This window comes from Neopelma chrysocephalum, unplaced genomic scaffold (assembly GCF_003984885.1).
Source record: "Neopelma chrysocephalum unplaced genomic scaffold, ASM398488v2 Primary Assembly neopelma1_22b, whole genome shotgun sequence".
Classification (NCBI taxonomy): Eukaryota; Metazoa; Chordata; class Aves; order Passeriformes; family Pipridae; genus Neopelma; species Neopelma chrysocephalum.
This window is the reverse complement of record NW_020897690.1, coordinates 29,443,166-29,469,504: the sequence shown is the minus strand read 5'-3', so window position 1 is coordinate 29,469,504 and position 26,339 is coordinate 29,443,166. Positions and strand designations below refer to the sequence as shown.

Here is a 26,339-nt window from a genome sequence, read left to right as displayed (position 1 = left end):
GATGGCAATTTATTGACATACCATCTTCAGTGATGCTGTCAGGGAATGAAAAGGACTTTAGGACAATACCTAGACTTCGTGGGAGCTGGGATCCATGTTTGTAAACTCTTGCTGGACTTCAGAGGAGAGCTCAGAAGCAGCAGGCAGTGTTTGCTCTCCTCATGGCTGCTCCTGCCTCATCCCTTTGTAACACCCTCCATGCTACTCTTTTCAGAATTGCTTCCCATGGGGGCTGCAGCAGCCACACTGACCACAGCAGTGTCCTTACAGCAGGTCCTGCCAACCCAGACCAGCAATGCACCGGCACAGTACTGGGCCCAGACATTGATACAGCGGTATGGATATTATTCAACTTAGTTGAATCTGCACTTTTACCTCTCATTTTAGCCTCTATGAAGGATGTTTTGTCTTTCATAAACCAAATAGCTCTACCCCTTCTACAGTGTTTGACTGTGATATTTTTTCATCCAGGACACAGACCTCTTAAAATGCCTCTGATCTTTCACCAAATAATTTTTCTGGGTTTTTCTTCAAAAATGACTGGGTTCCAAGCACAGTGCCACAGGTCTACATTTTCAGTATATTGATCATAATCATCTACTTGCATAAAAATTAAGAACAAAATTGGAACCTACACTAAGCTACCGAACCTAGTTTTTGAAGACTGAGACATCATTTTGTATGCCTAGTGACACCTAATGGCCTGTTCAAAATTAGTCAAATAGCTCTGTTTCACAGTGACAACGTTAGCTGGACTTTGTGGCTTGTAAACCTCTCTTGTATGTAGTTTTAGGAATCCATTCACCATTTCAGCCTTGATTTTCTCAATTTCTTTTCTTTAAAATAATCATCAAGCAAAGAAACCAACAGAATAATGGGGGGTTTATACTCATGTTACGGAATGAATACTTCTATAATAAATGTTCATTTTATTGCCTTTGTACCTAGAAAGTGTAGAGTGACAGACATGCTTGTTTCAGTTTGATAATAGATTTATAATTGTTTAATAACTTTTCACACTCTGGTCCTTAGAACAGTATTTTATAAATACTGCCTTTTCCTTTTCTTTTTTTTTTTTTAGTTGTAGCAAAACTCTGTTAACTGCTTTAGGCCATAAGGGGGAGCAGAATATAATATGCGCAGTAAACCTTGAAATGTCATATATATTAAAATTATTTTTTGCTTAAATATTTGCGTTAACGGTATCTAATCTCTTATAACTGTCTTGGGAAGACTAGTATTTGCAGTTTTCCCATAGACTTCATAACAGGTAAGAAAATGTGTTTCCCTGCAGTCATCATAATTTCAAGTTGTATTTAATACTGACTTGGAAAATGTTTGAGGCAGCTCCACATATCTCCTTTCTTTAAGCACTTTTTAAGAAGTGATGCTGTGATTTGCAGTTCTGCATGTGTATCCCAGCAGAAGGAAGATTGCTTAAATCAGCAATTACCGCTAATAATTCTTTCAATCAGATAAACTGCAACCTAAGGAATCTTCCTTTAAAGATTGTGAAATAGGAAGTATTATCTTTAGGGGATTATTTCATCGAAAGGCAGTAACAAAGGTTTCCTTTGGTTCCTGTGGGTATAGGACAGCTGAAGCTGTCTACCTTCTAAGAAAAAGACTCTTCTCATGTTTTTGAAGATATATCTCTTAAGTATCACCCAAATATGTTTACTGATGGGAATAAGATGAAATATTTTAAAACTCCCAGGAAATACAACAGCAGATTCAAAAAATTGAGTTATTTGATATGTCATATTGAGATAAGCTCAAGGTAAGAGTACGAGCTGTAGGGATTACCTGCTTAAGCTCAAAATTTTAGAAAAAAAATGTTAAGCTCTTTATTGACTTCATATATGGGTATATTCTAGTTTTGAAAATAGGATCTAAATCCTTGTGTAAACCACTTCTGTTAATAATAATGACCCACTGTATCATATATTTTGGTTGTGGGGTGCAGTAACCCAGAACAGGTGGAGGCATGTTTAGTTTGCAATGCTTTTATTAGAATAAATAGGAGGATCATTAATTAACATTCACAAAATCAATGACATGTCACAAGAATGAAGGTGGGAAATTATATGTCAGGAAGATGCTGTATTTGGATTTGATGATTTATGAAGAAATGGCAAACTTTCTGTATACTCCCTCAGAATAAGACACCTATCTTTGCGGTACACGCAGCACAAATTAGCACGAATACATTCCTGGAAGAAGAATGCATTGCTGAAGTTAAGAATTTCATCTGCAAGTTGTCCAGGCATGAATTCAACAAGTTCAACAGAAAGGAACAGGATTATTCTGAAAGCTGTGTTTATTTCAGAGAACTCCTATAGGAAAACCAGATTCTCAATATCAGTGTCAGATTTTTTCACAAAAATCAAAACACTGGCCCTGTCTCTCAAGTTATTCAATGACGACAGGAAATACTTGTAAGCTACCTCACAAAATTCTCACTTAATCCTGGATATAAATCCTGAGTATAACTTGTGTAACAGAAATACCTGCACCTAAAGATCTGAAAAGTCACATGCTTCTTCCAGAATACCTCACTAGATATTGAAGGCTTTCCACTTAGAGAAAGTAGTGAAGAGATGAGATTGTATTACAAAACTAGAGTAAGGGGGGGGCTGTTTCTGAGGGGAAGACAATCACTGTTTCCAGCTCTTTTTCTCTTTAAGGAGAACAATATCTACCAAAGAAGAGAATCATGTCGCTTGGATTGTGTTTGACAAAGAAAAGGAATGGGTGGTTAGCCCTAAACTCTTCAAACTCGGAGGATTCTTGGATATCTCCTGTCACAACAGCTGAGCCCGTCACCTCAGTGCCCTCCTCAGTGACTTCCATGTACGCCTCATGGACGGCCTCAGATATCTTCAGGCTCTCTGCTGAAGAGATGCCAGAGAGATTGGCTGAGGGGCTGAACAGGTCGGTCATACCCAAGGCTGTTAAGACAGATGTGAGGTTATATTTTTCCTCAATCTTCATGCGCGGGAGGTACACTTTCACCCTCTTCTGCTCCATCACACTGGGACTGGTCCACTTCATGAGTCTTTCATAGCTAATTTTGTTCTCGAGCTGTAAAGAGAGGCAGGGAATGAAATGTCTGAAACAAAAGTTCAGTGGCCTTAACAGCTATGTTTATACCACGTTACTGTTTTTTCACATTTACTTTATGTACACAGTAGAGCCGATACTTAATCTTAAATGCATTTGTTTATCCAGTATGCTTCCTCCTGACTATGGACTGTATTTCATCTGTCTTGAGGAATTTCCTTAAAACTTTGTCATCTGAAAATTTTTTCATCAGTTCAAGTCTTTTTTTGTAAAAATACAGTTTTTGAAAATATCAAATCAAATTGGCCCTAAAACTGTTCCTCTTGGAACATATTTTATTGATACCTTTCCTCAATGTCATTCTTCTCTAGTGCTACATTTCTCTTTTTTTTTTTTAGTCACCTCTTGGAATGCTTTCCTCATCACTTCCATTTTTTATTTCCCCTAGGATAAAATTTTCTGCTTTAGCAAACCTTTGAAATCACTCAAAGTGATAAAAATCTGGCTTCATGTCAGTTTCTGATGGTGATTGGGGCATATGGCAACATCCTCTTCTGCAGGACTACAGCAGCACTACACTGCCTTACCTTTGTTTTATAAAACTGAATTCTCTCAGGTCTCTGCCTGAGCACCTGGTAGCACCTGGGTCACCTTTGTGCTCCCCTGCCTGCCCAGCACAGCTGGGACAACTGGGACATCAAGAAGTCTGACAGCAGCCAAGCCCCACTGAAGTGATAACTCTCCTGCTTCCCCTGCCAGGGTCATACCTGTTCCAGACCAGAGATGTCATCAGGTAACAGCACCAACAGGCTCAGCTCTCCGCTGGTATATGGAAGCTCCAGGATCTTCATTTTCTCTGCAGCCACTCTTCCCACTTTGAAGGTACTGTTCTGAAACATCATTTGCACGGGTCTGCTGTCTTGCTGCAAAAACAGAAATGTGAGATGATGTGACTGGGGAGCAATTTTTTTCTTTGGTCAGTCAAATGTACAAGCCAAATGAAAAAGACAGAATTTGATCTTCAAGTATGTTGCCTTTGAAGAAGAGCTGTGTCTCCATTTTCCTCTCTTGCCTACTTGTGTGCCCTGGAATCCTGGTCAGACACAGGTCTTGCAAACACCACTTGGCTTTAGGCCAAGCACTGACAGTGAGGCACCCAATTAAATCACCCAATCTGTGACAGCAATCGGTTGTATTTGTAACACCCAGACTGCTGGCTGTGTGAGCCAACAGCTGTCCTGGCCAGAAGCTGTGTCTGTGCCCTCCTACCTCTGTCACATTGAAGGGCACTTCCCGAGTGTCTTCTTCTCTAAACGCGCTCTTCCATATCCCTTTGAAGTAAATGGCATTCACAAAGACCAGCGCAGTATCGAGATCAACAGAGTCTGGCACAATCAAATCTTGAATCCGTCCTTTAATAAAGAGACAGGGCATTGAGTGGTAAGATACACCTTCTCTGGTATGCAACAACCTCTGCAAGGTAGGAATAAGGGTGAGGGGTCCTGCTTTGTGGAGTTTTGTTTTCATAGCAATAAGCAATCTGCTCTTGCTTGACCTACTTTTTCTAGACATTATGAGGAGTGGAAGACAAGGATATAGTTTATGGTAGGTAGGAGAAAATACCTGCTACTCATTTTTCAGTACTTACCATTTGTCTCTTTCTCCACCCAGGAGTTAATGAGCTGTCTTGCTTCCTCTGCAGCTGTTTTGAAGTTAACTTCTTCCAACTCTGCTTTGTAGAATTTCTTTGCACACTTTAAGTATTCCTGTAAGCAGAAAGATTGCAGTTGTCAGACTTGTGAGAACTTGGAGTTATACGGATGTGTAATGCAAGGATGTGACATAAAGCAGAATGGTTAAAAGGACGTTGAATGTTTACTCCTGTGTTTGAACATGTTAGTCATTGAACAAGTCAGTCATTGAACAGTCACAGCTGTCTTCCTGTAACTGAATCTTAAAGCTGTACAACAAAGATTCTTCACATATAGAGGTCTGGCACTTTTTGATGAGATACAGCTCTAAGTTACAATTTTGAAATATTTTCTTTATTTTACCAAATCAGTCTCAGTTTAACAAACATTTTCAAGAACAGACAATGTTTGTCTCCTCTTTTTGTCTACTTTTTATTTTGAATACTGTGTTCTTATGTTTTTAGGTTTCAAAAACAAAGCTTCCTTTCACTGGGAAGATTTGATATTTGGCTTTGAAAAAAATCCAAATTTTGCAATTTTAGTCTTCATTATTTCAAGTCATAAAATTTATTTAATTCCCCTTAAAAGTTACATTTTTCATTAAAAGCCCTTTTTCTAGCAAACAAACAGCAATCTTGACCAGTATCCGTGACATGTAACATGGGCTTATTTTATGCCATAATACCTTTGCCTGACCACCACCTAACAGCCACCTAAAAGCCACAGTAGGTCCAAACTCCTTCTGTACCAGTTCCTCTCATGGCTCACAACTGCCTCTTTATCAACAGACAGTGGGCTATTGTTGGTGGTGCATCTCTAGAGTAGAGTCACAGGGGCTTTTACAGGAAATCTCATGAAAGTCAGTTCACAATGTAGCTCACCTGAAGAACAGGGTATGTTTTGTCAATATAGATTCTGTCAGCAATCCTGAGCGAGTATGTAGCATTTTGCCTGGTGACATCTGAGAGAAGATCCTTCAGTGTACTGTAGATGTGTTCAGAAGGGCCACACTGAGGTGATGACATGAAAATAAGAAGATAGATTGCAAAAGGAAGTAAGATCCTCAAATATTGTCCCTATCAGTTAAGAGTCATGCTTCAGAGAAGTCCTCCCCCACAAACATAGGGTTGTCACCTTTGGGACAGCTGGTGCTGTGGTGATGGTGCACTGAACTGGCAAGTTCATCCTTGTCAAGACAAGTCCCCTGAAATGTGCTGTTTATAAGATGGCATTGTGTTCCTGTCACTGAGACTTCTGGGCTCTTCTCTGCCCTCATCTTCCTGCCCTGCTTTGGAGTCTCTCAGCTGCAAATCTAACTGCTGTACCCTGGCTCCAGGTGATGAGTCCCTTTCACATGCCATCCTCCACCAGCACTTGCCCAGTAAGGCACTCTGGTGTCCAAAGCATTCTGCCCCATGTTCTGATGAAAGATGAGCAATCTGCTGTCCTTCTCTATTTGTTAAAAAACAGGTGAATCACACCCTTCTTCCCTCTCTCCAGAGATCCCCTTGGTTTGAGGCCATTACCAGAGTTTTGTCAGTCTGAAACTGCCAGAAGAAGAGGCAAAACAGTTCTAGTTTTGTTCTAAGGAGAAAATAAGACAGAAAGAAAGATTAAATTATTTCTCTACCTGGGAGTCAGTAGTGTCTCTATCTCCTGTAACATTATCAAAGTGAAGAACCTGCAAGAGAAAATATCAGTCGTAGAAATTACAAGCGTGACCAAAAGTAGTGTGACTGTGAGATTCACACAGGATGCTTGAGGTAAAACTGTTGGCTCAGGAAAAAAAAGGTGCTAACTGAGAACACAGATTAATTAAAAATTTACAAGTGAGCTTACAACTGGTCTATGCCCTCTGTGGCCTTCTTGGAAACTGTAAATACCACTCTTTGCTTAGATGATATTTTTTATAGTTAATATCTACAAATTAATTGAGTTACATATTTTGTACTGCTAATAATATTCTATCTTCCTCTCTTCTTGGGATATATAATTTTTATATATTAAAAAAATCTGATTACATTATCTGGAAGTTGTGAGAATTTAGAAAAAAATCATATAATAAAATTTACTGACTGGTACTCTATTTTACTATTGTCCTTGGGATTTTTTTTCCTATGTTAAAGCCAACTGCTTGTTATAGTGAAAATATACATCTTTTCTTATTATTTTCTCTATATAACTCTTGATTCATTTCTCCATTTTGTGACTTTGGCTTATTTCTTTACGTAAAAGTGCATTAAAATAGATGAGAACCTTGTAATTGGATAATATTTTTCAGTGATGTTACTTAGAAGGAACAACTAGCACAAGTAAAGGTTGCTTTACACCCATGTGAGTAACCTACCTTCTCCATCTGAGATTGAGTGTTACCTCTTGCTCCCAGATACACCATGGACAGGGTTGAAATCAAACCCAGGGAGGAAAAGATGATGTTGTCATTGGCATGGTGAACCCTCAGCTCTTTGAATACATCAAAACAAAATTCTGCATTTGCTGCACTGATGGAGCCCATTGTGAAACCTGGATTGTCTGAAGCAAACAGAAAGAATCTAACTTATTATGATGGAATATGTTAATTGTAATGCAATAAAGTCTGCATACGTGAACCCGTGAACTTGGTGCACAGGGTGTTTTTCAGCAAACAGAATCCAGTGGTGTGGATTTAAAAGAAAGACATGCTTTTGGATTCATGAGCAATCAAAATGCTGGACATCTGCCAGCTATGCATAGGCTGGTGATTCCTGTATTTGAAACTTGTCTTTCTCTGTACCTGTGTACCATCTTGTTAAAAATCTTGCGAAGAATATTACCTACCTTAAAGGAAGCTTCTTGACAGTCATTTCTCACCCCTTAAGGAAAAAACCACACATAGGTTTGTTCCCAAAATCTCAATTTTTTTGAGACTCCAAACCAGGTTCTTCACTATAGCTTTTAACATCACTTTTAAGATTACTGATCTTAAGAGGGGAGTAGTCCCCTATTATCCAAACTACAGTTACTTCCAGAATACAACGTGCTGAAGCAACAGCATAAGTTTTACTAGATTCACTGTAATTTCAGCCCAGTATAAATGGAAGCTAGGTTCTTACACCACCTACTTTATCAGAGGTCTCAAATGTTAACAACATTACCTTCTTTTTTTTTAAGTAAAATAACGAAGGCACAGTAATGAAGACTACAAATGATTTAATAAATTAATCCAGTTTATGACAAACATCTATGACTAATACGTTCCATTCATCATTGACTCAATAATATCTCACTGTTTTTAAAAAGTGTTCTTTAATTTTTACTGGCACTTTTTAAATAAAATCTGTCTTTTAATAAAACAGTGCTTGTTTAGCCTCATGTTTAATTTGCAAAGATCTTCACATATCCAATATTTAAATATTTTTTCTGCCCTTTCTCTAATATTCTTGTAAAATTTTCCCTATAGTTTCAGCACCTAGCATTTCATCTAGCCCCAAAAGGAAGGATTTCTTAGTAAAGAAGACAACACACTGTAGAAAATACAATACTGTAAAGTCTAATGCGACAGTAAAGTGTTTATAGCACTTATAATGTATGAGCTCCTGAAGATCTCCAAGCAACTTGTTTCCCTCTATGGCTGCTAGAGAACAAAATCCAGGGTACTCTGCTATATGTATCACAATCCCTATGGAATTAACACATTCATGTGACAGTCATCTTGTAATGTGGGATAATTTGAAAAACAATGCATTTAACTGCTCCCCTGCTAGAATGGATGATCATTCTCTCTCCAAATGGAACTGCTTATATAGGAAATATAAGGTAGATTTTTTTATAATTCACTTATTCTGCTTACTATTATATTTTAGATTTTAAGCTCCATTTATGTTCTTGGTGAAGAAAGATATTCATGAAGCAAATGTTTTTGTTGTTAATCTTTGAAAATGTAACTATTCAAGATAACACAGAGCTGCAGTGTGCTGGGGTCACCTGAACATGCTGCATTCCCTAATTTAATTCAGAGAATATCTTCCATAAGCCCTGGAATTTAAACAAATTCAATTTTTAATTTTGATTCTAAATGAAAAATTAAAGTAATAGAGGAAGAAGGAAGAACATCTGTTACATATGTACACCGCTTTTCAGCGTGGAAGAGTTAGTAAACAAAATTATAGTACATACAGACAAATACTTTGGCTTTATGTATGGCAGAGTGTAAAACAGTAAAATAATACAGAACACACATGTGAAGGTCGGTAAGACTTCTGCAGAAGGCATCCTTTAATAATTTGTTTCTTCAACTGATATTGAAGGCCATAGACATGAGGTTACATCAATCTGATTATAAGTTCTCTAAAATACTTATAATGTTTTTTAAATTGCAGATTAGAACTTAAATCATGATTGAAAGAAATGCTTACCTTATCAGGTTCACCTGCGAAGGTAACAGCACAGCTTCTCAGCTGTACGTGGGGCAGATTTGACGAACTCCTTGTAATATATCTTGTGTTATTTTGTGACACGCCCCATGTTGTGTTTACCCAATAAAGTGATGGATGGAGCTCAATGTCAGACATGCACTTTTACTTGGAATTAGTCCATTCTTTGAAACAAACAAAAAAAGTCTGAATGAAAGGATTTTACCCTAAAATCTCCAAAAAGGAAGATTCATTATTCATAGCCTGTGAAACCTTGCAGAAAAGGAAGGAGAATATTGGAATGTTTGGAGCAAAAATAATGATAAAAGCTGTTCAATTGAACTTGAATAGTAAGTATGATTTGGTTATGGCAGTAAATAGTGCAGCATAACTTGTGAAAATAGAATAAAAATAAAAGTTGAGGAATTCAATCTTGCAGAATGTCTATAAGGAATTTTGTGTTATTTTTCTTATTATTCCTCTGCTGTGAGTACTGACGGGCCAGATCACACTCAGCATCACCATTTGGTGAACTCACAAATTTTGGTAAGATCAGCATATGCAGGACCACACTGTATTTATTGCAACCTTTTTCCTATTTTTGGCTGGACCACCAATACAACTAGTTTTTCTTCTTACCAGAATCCATACCCCTTGCTGAGGAATGGAGAAAATTCTGCTACCAGGGAACATGAGAAAGAGTACAAAGAGCACATTCTTCAAATCTTAGTTGTTAAATTCAATAATATTGAAGTCGATTTTTCTGCAAAAAGTTATACGCAACTGTCTGGTGTCACTTGCTGCATTGTAAAAGACCATAGACACAGTGTTTCACAAAGCACAGCTAGAGCAATCTAGTTCAAGGAACTCTGACATAGCCACAGTCTGTGCCGCACATCAGTGCAACAAAAACCCTCAGTGAGCATATTATGGCAATACAACTTAATTTCAAAAGCAATATTCAGAGCATCTGCATAGAAAAGAACTACAGAGCTAAAGAAAAATGTGTTGGGGAAAGAAAGGTTGAGAAGATAAGAAAGACAAGACTTCTGTTGCTTTTTAAATTTAGGCATCAGGATATTTAGATCCCAGTCAGATGCTACCAGAAAAGAATTTGAACTCGGTGCTAGAATTTTGAAGAGTAGTTTAAGGTGAGTTGTTCTTTTCCACAGGTCACAGCACCAGATGCTGGGTTCAAAATGTGCCTTTTGTACATACAGAGACCATTCTTCCAGTTTTTCCACAAGCAACTTCATGGCACATCAGCTGAACAAACCAGCTGAAGAAACATTCATGGTCTGCAAGACAGTCATAATATACAATAGAAAGCAGTCACATAATTCCTTTGAAATAAAAGAATGGACAGACAATAAAAGAAACAGCTTTGACCTCTCTAAATGCCATGTGATTTTAAAACAGAAATCCAAAGTCAATACACAAAATGCCTCTGAAATTGTCTAGAACAAATTATGCCTCCGGAGAGCAGAGGTGGACTTTTTAACCCTTTTAGTTGTCTGTGCAAGAAGAAAGCCTCTGAATCATCCATACCTTTCTCCCTAATACAATCCTTACTAATTCTGTTTAGATGAAGCTGCTAATGAAATAGAAACCATGAAGAGCTCAGTCGGGAGCGGTGCACTTACATACCACTAATACTTTACATGGCACAGTGTGTAGTTCAGACCAGTCTGCTACAACCCTTGCTACGCAGCAACAGTGCTTTTGAGGAAAGATCTTTGGACCTTAGGGGGCTCATCACTGCAAATCTATTGTAAAAAGAATGACCTTTTCTTTCGCAGGAGCAGTATCTAAACTGGCCACCACTGGTGTGAGTCCCATTTACCTGAAAATGGTGCTACCATGCTGGTGGAAGACAGGTCGAATGGGTGCATGTGTCTGTGTATGGTGAATCCTTAATCACACAACTGGGAGTGCTTCCTAGACTGCAAGCTGTTCCTGCAACTGCTGCCCCTTCTGCCTTTTCCACCTGGCACTACCTTGTTTCTTCTCAAAGAGGCTTTAGCACTCACAGCCGTGGTCCACTGTAGTATACTTGACAGCTCCGAAGTCAAAGGATTAGCGAATATCTTCTACCCTGTCACTTCTAACTGTCGAATATGCCTTGAATCTTTTTCCTTGACAATCAAATTGTCTAGTGGCATGCTTCAGCTCACCACAGGTGATCCACCTTGGCATTTGTGCACCATCTACCTGAATCACATTTGTATCATCATAGATAGCCTTTAACTTAGTAGCTACAAAGATGTCCAGTGAGTCAGTACAGTTCTGTAGCAGCCAACTCACAGCATTAATGTTGTTGTCGTGGTGTTCAATACTTCTGAGTTGAATATATTCATTAATGAAAGGAATTTGTTGTTTTACAATTGAAAAGGAGCAGTCCACTCCTTGAGACACATGTTAATACACAACCCACTTTATTGATTTTTTTTTAGCATTTCTATTTTTTATTTTTATTAATGACTAATATAAAGCAAGTTGTAGAAGCAAAAAAAATCATTCCACAAGTAAGTAAAAATCTTGATCATGATCAGCCATCAGCACAGAATTGTAAAAATATAAGAGGTACTACCTAGTCAACTTGGTGACTTTAGATCTGTTATGGAGCCTAGTGAGATTAAGCAAAACTCACCCTGTCCAGCACAACTGTGTAATGCAGCACAAACACAAAAGGATGTGTTTATCCACATGTCCTTTTTGACAATGCTTGTCCCAAGAAAGAGGTCAGCTAAGGCTCTACTGCCCTTTCCTCTGCCGGGCATTTCATTGTGAAGCTGTCCCTAAACCAACAGACTCTTGGACATTTGAACCTTTACAAAGGGATATGAAGTCCAGGTCAGCTCACAGACCAAAGCCTCTCATCCAATCACAACATCCCACACAGAACTCAAGATTCTGTTCACATCCATGCTGCTGTTCTTTTGTCAGTAGGAAGGAGCACGCTGATTGTTTCGTGTTTGTCTTGCTCAGAGTGAGTGCCAGTGATTGTTCAGTTACCAGCCATTGGTGCCATAGCTGTCAATGATGGTTTCCCTCTCAGCTGTCCTCTAGGACTGTGTTCTTTCCCCAGTCTGACTGGTCGAGCTCCTTCAGACAGGAGCTCATAGCCCACCTGGCATCTTTCTGCAGCAGCTCTGTGCCATTCTGAAGGTCATACATTGTTGCTTACAGTGCTGCCTTGCTCATTCACTGGCTGTGACAGGAATGTGGATCCCTAAATGTTGGCAGAGTGAATTTCTCTAGTGAAGGCATCTTCAGAACGATCCTGTGATGGCCTTGGTCACAACTCTTTCACCCTTGCTCACTGAATTTGCTTAGCAGCACACACAGCATCCAGGGTCTGTTGCTATACAGATTCTGAACCAGCACACAGAGTAGTCCCTTTATCTGCCACCACAGCATGTGTCAAGTCCCTTATTTATCCCTCAAGTCCATTGAATCAGCCAACAGCCAGGACAAGGCTGTGTATGGCCTTCCTCACTGGGTCCTGAGGAGGCAGCAGGGTAGCCAGGTCCTTACACCTAGCATACATATGGCACTGGACAGCTGGCCACTGACACAACTAATTTAATGGCTGTGCCGTATGGGAACATAGTTACCAGCCATATGGGAACTTAGTTACCTCCCCACAGAGAAGACTGTTTATGGCAGCCTGTGACTAACACTGCTCATGCCACCGTGCCTGTCACTTTACCTCCCATCACTCACTGGAAGTCTGTCCAACATGTCCTTTATCTTGGCACACGCTCCCAGGAAAAATAGCATTTTTCTTTTGCACGAAATAGGATAAACTAACCTCCTGGTTTGTTTCAACACAGACATCCTTCCATGAAGGCATGTTCACTTGGAATGGGAGTGTATGGCATGTTCAACAACTGTTTCCATGTTGTATGGAGAGCAACATTGCCTCATAGTGGCAGACCCTTGGACCTCTCTTTGTGCTTTCTAGAGGTGTGTTATTTACACCAGGAGGTGCAGAAGGTTTCAGATTTTGCGTTGCCCCATTGTGCTGGTTTAAAAGTTAACCAGCAAGGCAAAATGAACTCAATTCAAAAGAGAGATTTATAAGTCAGAATAACAATTTATTAAAATAATGCAATAAGTACAATTATACAGACAGACAATTGGTTTTAATCCACAAAACCCAAATGTACAAACCCAGCACCCTGGGGTATGAACAAAAGTGGTGTACCTTGGCCCACCCCCCGAGTCCAAAGCAAAGGGAGAGGGAATAAACCTGCTGATGGGAGAGCTGCTGCAGTCTGGTCAGAAGTGGTGATTGCAGTCCAGTTGAGGGTGGTGGTCTCAGCCTGGTTGGGAGCAGCGGTGGTCTGCTGTCTTCCTCTGGGTCCCACGAGAGAGAGCCAAGGCTCTGAAACTCCCAGTTATATACTCTCCAGTTCAGGCGGGAGTGCTCAGTCCCTCCCTCAGAGTAGGGAATTCCATAAAAGGGCATGTGGATGCTCAGTCCCTCTTATCAGAGCGGGGAATTCCATATAAGGATATCAGAGCGGGGAATTCCATAAAAGGGTACAGGAACATCTTCCCACCTTGCAGGCCTCTACTGACAGCAGTTTTTGGGAAATGGCATGGAGGCTATAGAATACACAGTTTTGGGTTACACCCATCCAGGGATGAATTGGTCCCAGCCGTTCTAACCAGGACACCCATTTATTACCTTCCACCTGGAGCTGCACAGCAGTCAGTCAGACAAACAGGGTCTCAGTTCTCCAGAAAACAAAAAAGCCAGAAGCCTTTGGAAGGCTATGACAAAAATGCCAGTAGCAACAAGGAGATTTTCTAGGTTTATTTATGTTTTTCCCTTTTTTTCAATTAAAAACTTTTGGAGCATTTTAATTTTGTTACCTTTTCTTTCTTTCTTTCTTTCTTTTTTTGAAAGCATATATGCTCAATTGCCTATTGGCATGAGAACCAGATCCGTACCTGGGAAATGAAACCTGAGGGCAAAAGCACACAGGTGCTCAGACAGAGCGTGGGATCCCTCCATGCTGCTGGAGCACCTGCACCTTTCCACTGCATGCTTGCTTGGTGGGCGAGAGCACAGGGATGCTGAACCACAGTCACTGCCTCTCTGGGGCACAGGAAGGAATGCTTCTTTCAAATCTCTTCAGTGTTTTGGAGAGCTCGGAGGCCACAGCAGGCATTCATCATTCCACTGTCCAGGTCTGCCATCCCTTTCATTGCAAACACTTTTCCACTGCCCTTTAAATATTTTGCCTTCTACCCATCATGTGGTGGACAAGACCACATCCCGACTATTGGTGTTTTGTTACAGGTTTGGTCCGGTATTGCTGAATTTGCACTTTTTGCTGTCTCCTGTTTCCCCTTTAGGGAAAGGGAAAGCTTTGTATTTGCTTGTAAGCATCATGGCTCTTTTGCTTTTTCCCATTCCTTCATTTTGACCTTTGTTGTCATTCAGGAAACAACATAAGTCACTGAGTCATATCTTTGTACTTTAAGTATTTTCCAGTTTAATAATCATAGAAAGGAAAGTTTGCAAATGTAGCCCTTTTCAAGTCTTCTTATTGTTTAAGTGTACAGGCTTTTAAATTTAACAAACTGGACCAACTGCTCCTGGCTAGAAGAAGCCAGATACTTCTGGCTACAAGAGAGACAGAAAGGGAATAAACTGCTTATGATAAGCCTTGAGATGTTGAAATTTTGCATCTCTTGGAACTGTTCATACCACTGCTTTAATTTCTAAAGCACAAAAATTAATGTGTACTTGGTAAAATAGCTGTTTTTACCACAGAAAAACAATTGAGTCTATATCACAAATATCCTGATGATGTTTAAATATTGTGGATGTCAGACATGTAGCACCAGCTTCTTTCCTCTACAGATCCACTTTTATTAACACAGTAACACGGTATCCTGTGTTAATGTGGAAATAGAATCATAGAATCATGGAATACCCTGAGTTGGAAGGGACCCACCAAGATTTCACAGAATTTCATAGAATATCCTGAGTTGGAAGGGACTCACAGGGATTGCTGAAGTCCAGCTCCTGGCCCTGTGAAGGAAACCCCAAGAATCATGTGCCTGACAGCATTGTCCAAATGCTTCTTGAGCTCTGACAAGCTTGGTGCTGCAACCACTTCCCTGGGGAGCCTGTTCCAGTGCCCAATCATCCTCTGGGTGAAAAACCTTTTCCTAATATGTAGCCTAAACCTAAGACAACTTCCTGACATTCCCTCGAGTCCTGTCACTGGTCAATACAGAGCAGAGATCAGTGTCTGCCCGTCCTCTTCCTCTCACGAGGAAGCTGTAGACTGCAATGACATCTCCCCTTGGTCTCCTCTTCTCCAGGCTGAAAAAATCAAGTGACCTCAGCCACTCTTCATATTGCTTCCCCTCCAGACCCTTAACCAGCCCTCCTTTGGATGCTCTCTAACAGCTTTATGTCTTTCTTATATTGTGGTGCCCCAATCTGCACACAATATTCAAGGTGAGGCCACACCAGCACAGCGCAGAGCAGGACAATCACCTCCCTTGACCAGCTGGCCATGCTGGGATGCAACTCAGGACACAGCTGGCCCCTTTGGCTGCCAGGACAAAATGCTGGCTTATATTTAACTTGCCATCAACCAGGACCACCAGGTCCCTTTCTGTGGGGCTGCTCTCTAGCATCTTGTTCCCCAGTCTGTATGTACATCCAGGGTTGTTCTGTCTCTTAATATCGGAATAGCTGATAGCCAATATTAACAACAGAGTACCTCCTCTCAAAACTCTCAGTGGGGAAATGCTTTGCCTAATAGTTGTCAATTTACTTATTCTTTCTTATGCTTTTTGAGTTGTATGGTTTTTCAGGTGATTTCATCATCTAAAATGGCAGAGTTGATGGAATAGTTTGTTCCTTGAAATATTTATCATACTAATTGTCAGTGCATCTTTAATACCCATTGGAATTGTATTGAAAAATACATAAGGAGAAATTAGTTTTCCATTCCATTAGGCTATTTCTTGGTAATCTGTGCTACAGAGGGGAATCAAACTCTGCATGTGTTCATTCATTCATTTAACAAACCGGAAACATTCATTTAACATTCATTTAACTAAATGCCTAGGAAACTTCATATCTACATGCTTTATTCATTCTAAAAACAGGAGAATTTTATACTTAATTCCATTTTGCTCACAACAGTTATCACTGTAATAATATTTTTTAAGGATTTGTGGTCCAGAAAATTAGGAAAATAAACATAATTTCATGACAAGCATTTGTGACTTTCTTTTATTATGTTAACAAAAAAATCAATTGTATGCATCAAACTCAATAATGTATGATTAGAATGAAAACAGGTAATAGTATTGAGCCAATATATCCATATTTGGAGATGGCAACAGACACATAGGAACAAAAGACAGAGAATATTAGTATTCTCATGTGTTTCTTAAGAACAAGAGATGTAGCCTTGAACTATCATGGGAATGAAGAAGCCCAGCTGCATTCATGGAATAATAATGTACTTGAAATTTGAAGACCTGAGAGCTTTCCAGGGACTAATTGAAGTTTAGGGGCTAAGCAAGACCAACAGAGATGGGATTATTTTAAAAGCTGTGTTTTTTCACAAAATTCCTTGTGGAGAAATCAGTTTCTTTAGCACCACTTGCAGGATTTTTCACAAAAATCAAAATACTCTCAAATTTTAAGTTCTTCAGGTGTTTTAAGCAAGAATTCAGCTCTTTTCCCTGGTAGTTCTGAGGTCTGGATAATCTGGATCATCCAGATATCCATGTTTAAGGCTTCAAATCTACACATTGTGAGAAGGCATAACTGCACCTAGGTAAGTTAGATCTCCTTGCACTCTCTGTCACTTTGGAGAACCTCTGAAAGAAATTCTGAATTATGTGAAGTACTCATGGCGAGAGCACAACTCTGTGATAATGGACATGTACACCATTTCCCAACAGCTAAATAAAAAAAATAAAATTTACATGGGCACCAATTAATAACCTGCATAGCAGAGTCTTATCCACGAGCATCTCCTCCAGACTAAAGATCTCTAGGACTGTATTTCAGGAACAACAACATGGGTTTGTCAGCAGGATGCTACCAGGGGATGGGATGAGCACAGCCCATGTCTTTCTATGTAATGGGCTCCCAAAGATTATCCCATTCATGTCTGCAACTAGTTCCTTGAATGAAAATCACTTGACCCCTTCCTGGCTTGTGAGGGTCTCCAGTCTCAGTGGGCTCAGTCTTTGCTTAGCTCAAGCAACGCTGAAACCAGTCCCAGAAGAGAAACAAGTAAGCATGCTTGCTACTGTTTCCTCACCTGCAGGTATCTCTTTGCTGTGGGAGTTTCCTTAATGGGCATCTTAGATGAGCCTTTCCACTTGGAGAAAATATTGAAGAGATAAGATTATACTACAATATTAGAGTAAAGGGGGGCTGTTTCTGAGGGGAAGGCAAGCATTGTTTCCAACACTTTCTTTCTTTAGGGTGAACAATATCTACCAAAGAAGAGGATCATGTTGCTTGGATTGTGTTTGACAAAGAAAAGGAATGGGTGGTTAGCCCTAAACTCTTCAAACTCGGAGGATTCTTGGATATCTCCTGTCACAACAGCTGAGCCCGTCACCTCAGTGCCCTCCTCAGTGACTTCCATGTACGCCTCGTGGACGGCCTCAGATATCTTCAGGCTCTCTGCTGAAGAGATGCCAGAGAGATTGGCTGAGGGGCTGAACAGGTTGGTCATACCCAAGGCTGTTAAGACAGATGTGAGGTTATATTTTTCCTCAATCTTCATGCGTGGGAGGTACACTTTCACCCTCTTCTGCTCCATCACACTTGGACTGGTCCACTCTGTAAGTTTATCAAAGCTAATTTTGTTCTCAAGCTGCAAAGAGAGACAGGGAATGAAATGCCTGGGATGCAAATGCAAATTCTTCATTTCAGTCAAGGCTATCATAAAAAAAACCAATCAACCAGAGTGGTTCTTACAGTCATCCTATTGACATCCTTCTCCACTATTGCCTGTGTCACTGTCCTTTTATTCAGTTCTTTATCAACCTGACACATCCCCTCCTGCCCAATTAATCTTGTGTCTCATAAAGCACAACCCAACAATTTCACAGCCTAGCAAATTAGTCAGCTTGTGAAAGAGATTGCAAAAAAACAGGCCATAAAAATTTACCTACATTTGATAGTGCCTAACAAATGCAAACTCTTCTACATCTTTAGTAATTCTATTTTATAATTCAAAAGTGTTGCTGAAATAAGAGCATATAAAGCAGACTGCATTGCTTTTTCCCTTTCTTGGGTACATATAGGTAAATTTTAACACATTGATAACTTTATTTTAAGTGATTGAATCAAATTAATTTTTCAAGTTTTGTTTCTCCCTTCCATCTGTCCATATTTTTTTCCTCTTTGCTGTTAGCATTCTGCATTCACTCAGGTCTTTGGCTTCATTTTCTTCCAAGACAAAGAAAAAAGTTTCATTTCATGTTGCACGGGCAGTAGATTATATTTGTATTCTTGCCTCACTGCATTCTGGTCACACTTTTCTTTTTTTTCTTAAAAGTACAAAATAATTTCTTTTACTAGTTTTCATGAATCTGGAAAAAACTGATTCAACCTAACTAAAAGTAGTTTTGACATTTTCTTTTACTTTCTATGCCATTCTCATGTTCTGTCCTTTTATGTTCATGGATTATTACTGTGGTTGATATTCATCCAATTAGACTCAAGTCTCTTTCCTGCTTGATGCATAATTTCCAGATATCTTCCATGCATTTCCTTTCCATCTCCATACTTAAGACTCTCTGAGGTCTTAACTGAAGAAGTGGTTTTGATCAGTTTGTTTAGCTTGATTGATTTCACAATTTCAAAATCAAGAATATTTTATTAAGATCATGCTTTATCTAACTTCGTTTTTCATTCCATGATGACATAATCGCGGTAATTTTTGAAAGCAGTCCACTTATGATGTTTGATGAGAATTTTATTTTTAAAAAATCATCAGTGATTCCTTCAAAGAATGTCTAATTGTCAACAATTTTAGCAGTGTTTTTAGCCAGAGGAGGAGTGGGGGGGGATGGTATGTGTGTGAAATTACCTCAATTTAAAAAAAAATAAAATCTGGCATATATACATCCTCTTTTGTGGGGCTACAGCAGCATTACGCTGCCTTACCTTTGTTTTATAAAACTAAGATCAGTGTTCTCCTAAGAGGCCAGTCTCTGCCTGAGCACCTGATAGCACCTGGGTGGCTTTTCTGCTCCCCTGCCAGCCCAGCACAGCCATGGTGTGGGCAGCTGGGATGTAAAGGGACAGCAGAATTCTGACAGAAGCCAAGCCCCACTGAAGTGATAACTCTCCTGCTTCCCCTGCCAGGGTCATACCTGTTCCAGACCAGAGATGTCATCAGGCAACAGCACCAACAGGCTCAGCTCTCCGCTGGTATATGGAAGCTCCAGGATCTTCATTTTCTCTGCAGCCACTCTTCCCACTTTGAAGGTACTGTTCTGAAACATCATTTGCACGGGTCTGCTGTCTTGCTGCAAAAACAGAAATGTGAGTTGATGTGACTGGGGAGCAATTTTTTTCTTTGGTCAGTCAAATGTACAAGCCCTTTGAAAGAGACAGAGTTTGATCTTCAAGTTTCCATTTTCCTCTCATCTGCTGGTGCGCTCTGGTCAGACGCAGCTCTTGCAAACCTGACAGTGAGAGGCCCAGCTAAATCACTTGGCCGATGACAAGAGAATGTTGTCTTTATATCACCCAGCCCACTGTTTGTGCAAGCCAGCCCACCATTTGTGCAAGCCAATAGCCTGTCTCAGAAGCTGTGTCTGTGCCCCCCACCTTTGTCACACTGAAGGGCACTTCCCGAGTGTCTTCTTCTTTAAATGCGCTCTTCCATATCCCTTTGAAGTAAATGGCATTCACAAGGACCAGCACAGTATGGAGATCAATAGAGCCTGGTTCAAGCAAATCTTGGATACGTCCTTTAAAAAAAAAGCAGGGCATAGAGTGGTAAGTTTCATAGCAGTAATCTTGCATTTTAGATGTCAGTCAACACGCTGCTGCTTGACTTGACTTTCTCTTCTTCAAAGGTCTGCACATGGATTTCAGGTTCATGAGGATGATTTAATACACTGAAAATTGGCACATGGCCAGACATTTCTTTAAGAAGACAGGTAGGTTCAAGAGTGTTATAGATCCCCAGGGATATTTCTAACCAGTGATTTGGAAAAAAAGATTTATATAGAAAAGAAGGGAACAGAGATGGAAGCACCAATATAGATTTTCTCTTTCTCGCTGTATTTCCTTCTCACAATTTACTCTTGGTTTTTCCTCCACCTTAACATGATGAACATACACAAGCTTCTGAATCATTCATTTCCCACCATCAGCTTAGTGTGCATTACTTTCTGCCCTGGAAGCCCACTTCTTACCCATACAGCATATCCTTGTATAATTATACCCATATTCTAGAGAAGCTGGGACTAATCTTGGGTAAGTTAAGCTCTCCAGACATAAAAAGCATGCACATAAAGTTTGCATATCCTGGCATCTCTGCCTTTGCCAGATATGTTTAAAACACACTGTCACTGGCACACAGGTGCAATAGAGTCATCACTTTCCACAGGAAATATCCACTAATGGAGACAGGAGGAGGAAATTTCTCCTCTAATGTTTAGTCTTTCCAGAAGCTGTTAAAATACAGTTGTCAGAGGGAAATATATTTCATAATCTTGTCTGACTTTACCATTTGTCTGATTTTTCACCCAGGAATTAATACGCTGTCTGGCTTGAGTTGATGCTGTTTTGAAGTTGACCATTTCCAGACCAGCCCTGTACAGTTTCTTCACACATTTTACATAGACCTGTAACGACATCAATTGTAGCCAACAAAATAGTCATTTTTTTAAAAAACAGTATGAAAGTGAAATAAAATATGGCTAATAGAATTTTTATAGTGATATAGAAAAATTCTTCTAGCCCAGGACATTTTTAGATCTGAAATTTTTGTTACTTGACCAATTAAGAGTATATATTAACAATGTTTAAATATTTTCTGGAAGAAAGCCTGATCCAAGCCCCCTGTTTTAAGGTTCATTTCAGACTGTTTTATTATCTTTGTGTCTACTTTCTTTTTTTAAAAAGTTTTTTCCTTATTTTTAGGATAAGAAGTTTCTTTTATTTCGAATATTTTTTATCTTTTCTTTTGAAAATATGAAAGAAAGATTTTGACACTTTCAGAAGTTATTTTTGAGGTGAGGCTTTCAAGTGAAGAAATATGCCAAAATCAAATTATTTCTTGAAAAAAAAAACCCCAACAACCAATGGGGGGCAAGTGGGGAGTGGAGAATTACATTACCAAATAATTTTGTTTATTACTCCATTCATTTTTGAATAGGGCCATATTTTTTGCCTCAAATTGCTTTCTGTTCAGACTATTGCCAGGGAAGTGGCAAAGGGAAAAGCCATGTAAATCCATACCAGTGGGAACCGTTGGATTAACAGATCACCTACTCTGGCCTGTCCTGCTGATTACAGGTTTACACAGGGTTTAGTAAGAAACCACTCACCGGTAGGATTGCACTTGTCTTTTCAGCATAGAGTCTGTTGGCAATGTGGAGTGAATAATTGGCTTTCGGTGCAGTGATATCGGAGAGAATTTCTTTAAACAGAAAGTGGATATTCACAGATTTGCCACACTGAGTTGTTGATAAGAAGATAAAAAAGTAGAGGGTTATTTTACTGGAAAGAGGATTATTTATAACCTTCAAATAACATTTGAAAACACAGTGTTTGAACATTTGTAAATGAATGTCTAATACAGTCTAAGAGTTCCATGGGAGGGCTGTTCAATATATTAGCAACTAATGATTTCCAATTCACTCACAGCATATGAAGGCACTCATTCTAGATGATAACAAGCAGAAAACCTCACTGATGCATCTAAAACCATATAGCTCAGGAATGAGGTGGCAAAATGAAAAATGTTGGTGTCAATTATTGCAATTGTCATAGATATAGAGCCTCTAGTTGACAGCTGCTGCTTGCATTTTCATGGCAGCTTTCTGCAGAAGCTGCAGGTGGAAGAAGAGAGCTAGATAGAAAGGGAGTCAGGAAGCGTCTCGTAATATAGTGAAAAAAATGGGTCAACTGTCTAATGTGCCAAGAATGGTGTTCTAGGTGACACAGGATAAAAGCACATAAGAAAACTGCACAATGATAAACAGTATCTGGGACTTCATTTTATGAGAATAATTGTGTTTAACTGCTCCTTTTTAAATGCTTAACCAGTCCCTAAATGCTCTAGCTAATACCACCTTTATTTAAAATAAGAAAAAAAAAAACAGGAAAGTCTTGCTCTAAGTCCCACTTTGTGCTTTAGATCCCAAGTGGATGGGAACAGGCCAGGCTCCATGGTTTGTGTTACCTTTACAGAGGTAGCAGATTAACATGGAAGAAAGCATACAGGTGGTATCAAGGTACTGGGACGCCTCATGGTACTCTTGGGATGGCAGTCACAAGTGGAGGCTGGAAAAGTCCCTGTAGCTTTTTTAAGAATATGGTTACTTCCCATCCTTTGAGAATTCTGGGCTCTTTTGTGCTGAAGTATCTTCCTGTCCCACTTTGGAGTCTCAGCTGCAAGTCTGCCTGCTGTACCCTGGCTCCAGGTGCTGAGCCCCTTTCAAGTACTGTCCCCCAGAAGCACCTGCTGGTGTGCAGAAGCTCATTTACACAAGAAAGTAGCCTGGTGCCCAAAGTATCCTATCTGGTCCTGTCACTTGTTCTGGTGCAATATGTACAGCCCGTCTTCTTTTTCTAGTCTTTTTGTTTGTGTTTGTTTGGTTATTTGCTTGGTATTTGTTTTGCTGCTGTTGTTCTTTGGATTTTGGTGGTTTGTTCTATTTTTTTTTAAATTTACATCTCTCAAATTAAGAAAATTACAAAGGAAGGTGTCGAACCTACTAAAAGCACAATCAGAACAGTCTGTTCTCAGGAGAAAAATGTGAAAGAGAAATTAATGTACCTTAGATTTCTGTACCTTGGTCTGGATACTTCCAAGTCCTGCAATTTTGTCAAAATGAAGAACCTGCAATTGAAAGTAGAAACTAGGTATGTAAAGTCCACTGAGAGTCACTGATGTTTGTGTTAAAACTGTAGGTTTTGACTAACCAGGTCTGCTTAACACATAGATGAACTGAGAAATTTCTTGTGAGCTTTAAACCAGGTGCCACACTGAAAATTTTTGACTATGATGTTCAGCTTAGATCTCTTCCAGTTAATGGCATTCAGTCTATAAATCAGCTACAAACTTAGTGCACTGTATTTGTAACTGTGACTCTTGTTTTCTGAATGTTTAATCTTTCGTATGTTTCAAGTTGTCCTTCCCACCTGGGAGGAATCAGACCTGTGAGAAAATATAAGCTGAAATAAGAGACCTACCTTAGCCATTCTCCAAGACTGCACTTTCTTAATGAAAACCAAAGGTTACTCTTGGCGTTCATGGGGAAATACAGTTGTAAGTGAAAACTCAGCTCCAGATTCAAACCTCACAGTTTGGAACGCCATTCTTTTCCTAGGCAGGTTTGAATCCAGTGCCAAAGGTGACTATGTGACTTGCTCCCCTCAACTGGAGTCACACAGATGTCGTCTGCTTTTTTGAATGGGATCAAAGAGAGTTTATACTCATTTATGTAACTTACCTTCTCCATCTGATACTCAGTGTTACCTCTTGCTCCCAGATAGACCATGGCCAAGGCTGCCATCATGCTCAGGGGGCAATAAAAGATGTTGTCATTGGCATGGTGAACTCTCAGCTCTTTGAATACATCAAAACAAAATTCCGCATTTGCTGCACTGATGGAGCCCATTGTGAAATCAGTGTTATCTAATGCAAACAGAAATATGACTGTATAGTGGTGATATGCAACAGTTGTTTTAAAAAGTACTGCCGATAGCCCAGAAACTGTTAGTTCATTGCTGGGTTTGTGATGCTGAACCAGTGAATGATGTGAAGCCTACAAATTCTGTGATTGTTAGAAATATTTTTACATCTGAACATGTTTGTTTTCTTTCAGCAAGATTCTATTTCATCACCAAGATAGTATCTTGTACTTGCCTCTTAGGAAATAGGTCTTTCAACCATTATTCATTATGATAAATATAACATTGAATGGATGACTTTCCCTATGGCCATCAGAGGACTCCGAAGGATATTTGAGACAATGCAAACTTCATTTTTCATTTCTTCTGTGGCTGCTCTGGGAAATGCTCTTGATCTTTAAATCAAAAAATCACTGCATTTCCTAGTGTACTTCTTACTATGCTTAGTTGAACCAGCCACAAATTTGGAGGTTGCTTTCCTGTAATTTATAGGAATAATAAGAGTAAGTTGCTCTGTAAACCCAGCCAGTTGCTTAGACACTGAAATATAAATTTAGGGGGGTTCTTTCCTGTAGTCCTGTTTGAGACATTTAACCTCCACTGATGATTTTTGTTGAGAAAAAGCATAAACGTGTATATATGTATATATATATACATATATATATATATATATATACTAAATATGGGGTTTGGCAGTACAGTTTGAAACAGCATAGAGCTGCATTTCTTCAGTCAGGTGCAAGTCCTGTAGATGCAGATGTATGTGACGTGTAAAAGATATTCATTGAAACATGCAGTTGCTCTCTCTTTTGAATCTAAGGCTAAGGAAGTTTAATATTTTTCTTGTATCTCTAAAACAGTTAAAGTTGGAGGAATAGAACATATCCATAGTTTGGAGCAGGCGTGGTTGGTTATGTGACCTGAGAGGCCTGTGGAGCTCATGACTGTGGAACCACAGACTCCGTGAATCGTCACACTGTACCTCACCTGGGCCCTCCAGAGAGTGAGATTGAGAGAAGAGAAATAGCCTTATTTGCAATTATTAAAATTATAAAAGAACAGTTTTAATGTGACAACAGATTTTCAGTGAAAAAGAGCTATTTCAACTCAAAGCTATGGTGCACAAATGCTCATATTTCTCACACCTAAAAGTATTTGACAATTAAACAGTATATGATATATTGACAAGGCAAGGTAAAATTACTATATATGCTATCTTTTTATATTTACCTTTAAGTTCTTAAACATAATATCACTTTTTTTTCCATATTAAAGAATACAAATTAGAAATTATATTTTACTTGGAGAAATACTTACCCCGCAAACTTCAGAGGCGTGCAATAGTCCAGCTTGCCAGCTGAACCCAAACAGCTTCTCTGAGCTGTTGGTGATATATATTGCATGAGACACTCCCACTATTGCCTTCAAGAAGTCATCTTTCAGTCACTGCCCTTCGTCATGACCTTTTGATTCATTGCACTTTGAAACATTGAGTGGACCAATGGTTCTCTATCTGCAGTAAGTCAACCTTTATTTTTTGAAGTAAAATCTGATTAAAAATTGAATTATTTAAACTTTTGCATTAACTTATAAGGCTGTACCAAAGCAATCTGAGTTCAAGTCTAAAGCCATGTCTCATGCAGTTCTTTTGAATTTACACATTACTGTGATTGAGCTCTATTAGGTAACTAGAGCCAAATTAAAGAAAAAAAAATGAGAAAAAAACAACGATACAAATATGTTCAGCAAAACAAAATACATTTTTAGTAAACCCAGCTGTAACATCATATCAGGTGATTCTCACATCCGAGTGAAGGTAAAGATCCCAAAATAGTACAGGAAAATATGACCTAGTTATAGTGCTGTGATCTGGGAGTGAGCAAACAGTTCCCACCACAATCCATTGTTAGCAAGCATCCACGGATATAGCAGAGGAAAGAGTCTTATGTTACCAGGGAGTGCAAAAACTGCATCAGTCCCAGAAAACCCAGACAATTCTCTTCTTCTCACATGTAAGGCATTGTCAGTGCAGAAAGCGCTCTAACACAGTACTCCCACCAAGCAAGAAGGGAAAAGTGGATGCTGGGCTATCTGCTGAAGGTCTGACAGATATGCAACAACTCACCACAGCATCTGTGCAGTGGAACAGAGGGAGTTCCTCATGAAGGGTGACCATCTGACATTGCTAAAATTACATAATTCCAAGCAAAGCCAGTTTACGGGAGGGTCATTCTATTAAAAGGGATTTGAAATGTATTTTTTCCATGTAAGAACAAACCTAAAAATTTCTGTTTATTTTTCAAG

The 26,339-nt window shown here is 39.3% G+C and overlaps 2 protein-coding genes across 2 annotated transcripts; both read right to left on the bottom strand.

The window, feature by feature from the left end:
• Positions 1–2,307: 2,307 nt before the first annotated feature.
• LOC113967160 (ovalbumin-related protein Y-like) lies at positions 2,308–7,293 on the bottom strand. Its single transcript, XM_027682532.1, has 7 exons — positions 7,102–7,293; positions 6,385–6,435; positions 5,636–5,764; positions 4,712–4,829; positions 4,333–4,475; positions 3,831–3,986; positions 2,308–3,084 (listed from the first exon to the last, which is right to left on the bottom strand). The coding sequence occupies exons 1-7, from the start codon at positions 7,267–7,269 to the stop codon at positions 2,683–2,685; spliced, it is 1,167 nt and encodes a 388-aa protein (XP_027538333.1). The 5' UTR covers positions 7,270–7,293; the 3' UTR covers positions 2,308–2,682.
• A 10,310-nt stretch (positions 7,294–17,603) lies between these two features.
• LOC113967154 (ovalbumin-related protein Y-like) lies at positions 17,604–24,046 on the bottom strand. Its single transcript, XM_027682520.1, has 7 exons — positions 23,855–24,046; positions 23,194–23,241; positions 21,725–21,853; positions 20,902–21,019; positions 19,995–20,137; positions 19,535–19,690; positions 17,604–18,027 (listed from the first exon to the last, which is right to left on the bottom strand). The coding sequence occupies exons 1-7, from the start codon at positions 24,020–24,022 to the stop codon at positions 17,626–17,628; spliced, it is 1,164 nt and encodes a 387-aa protein (XP_027538321.1). The 5' UTR covers positions 24,023–24,046; the 3' UTR covers positions 17,604–17,625.
• Between the last annotated feature and the right edge of the window lie 2,293 nt (positions 24,047–26,339).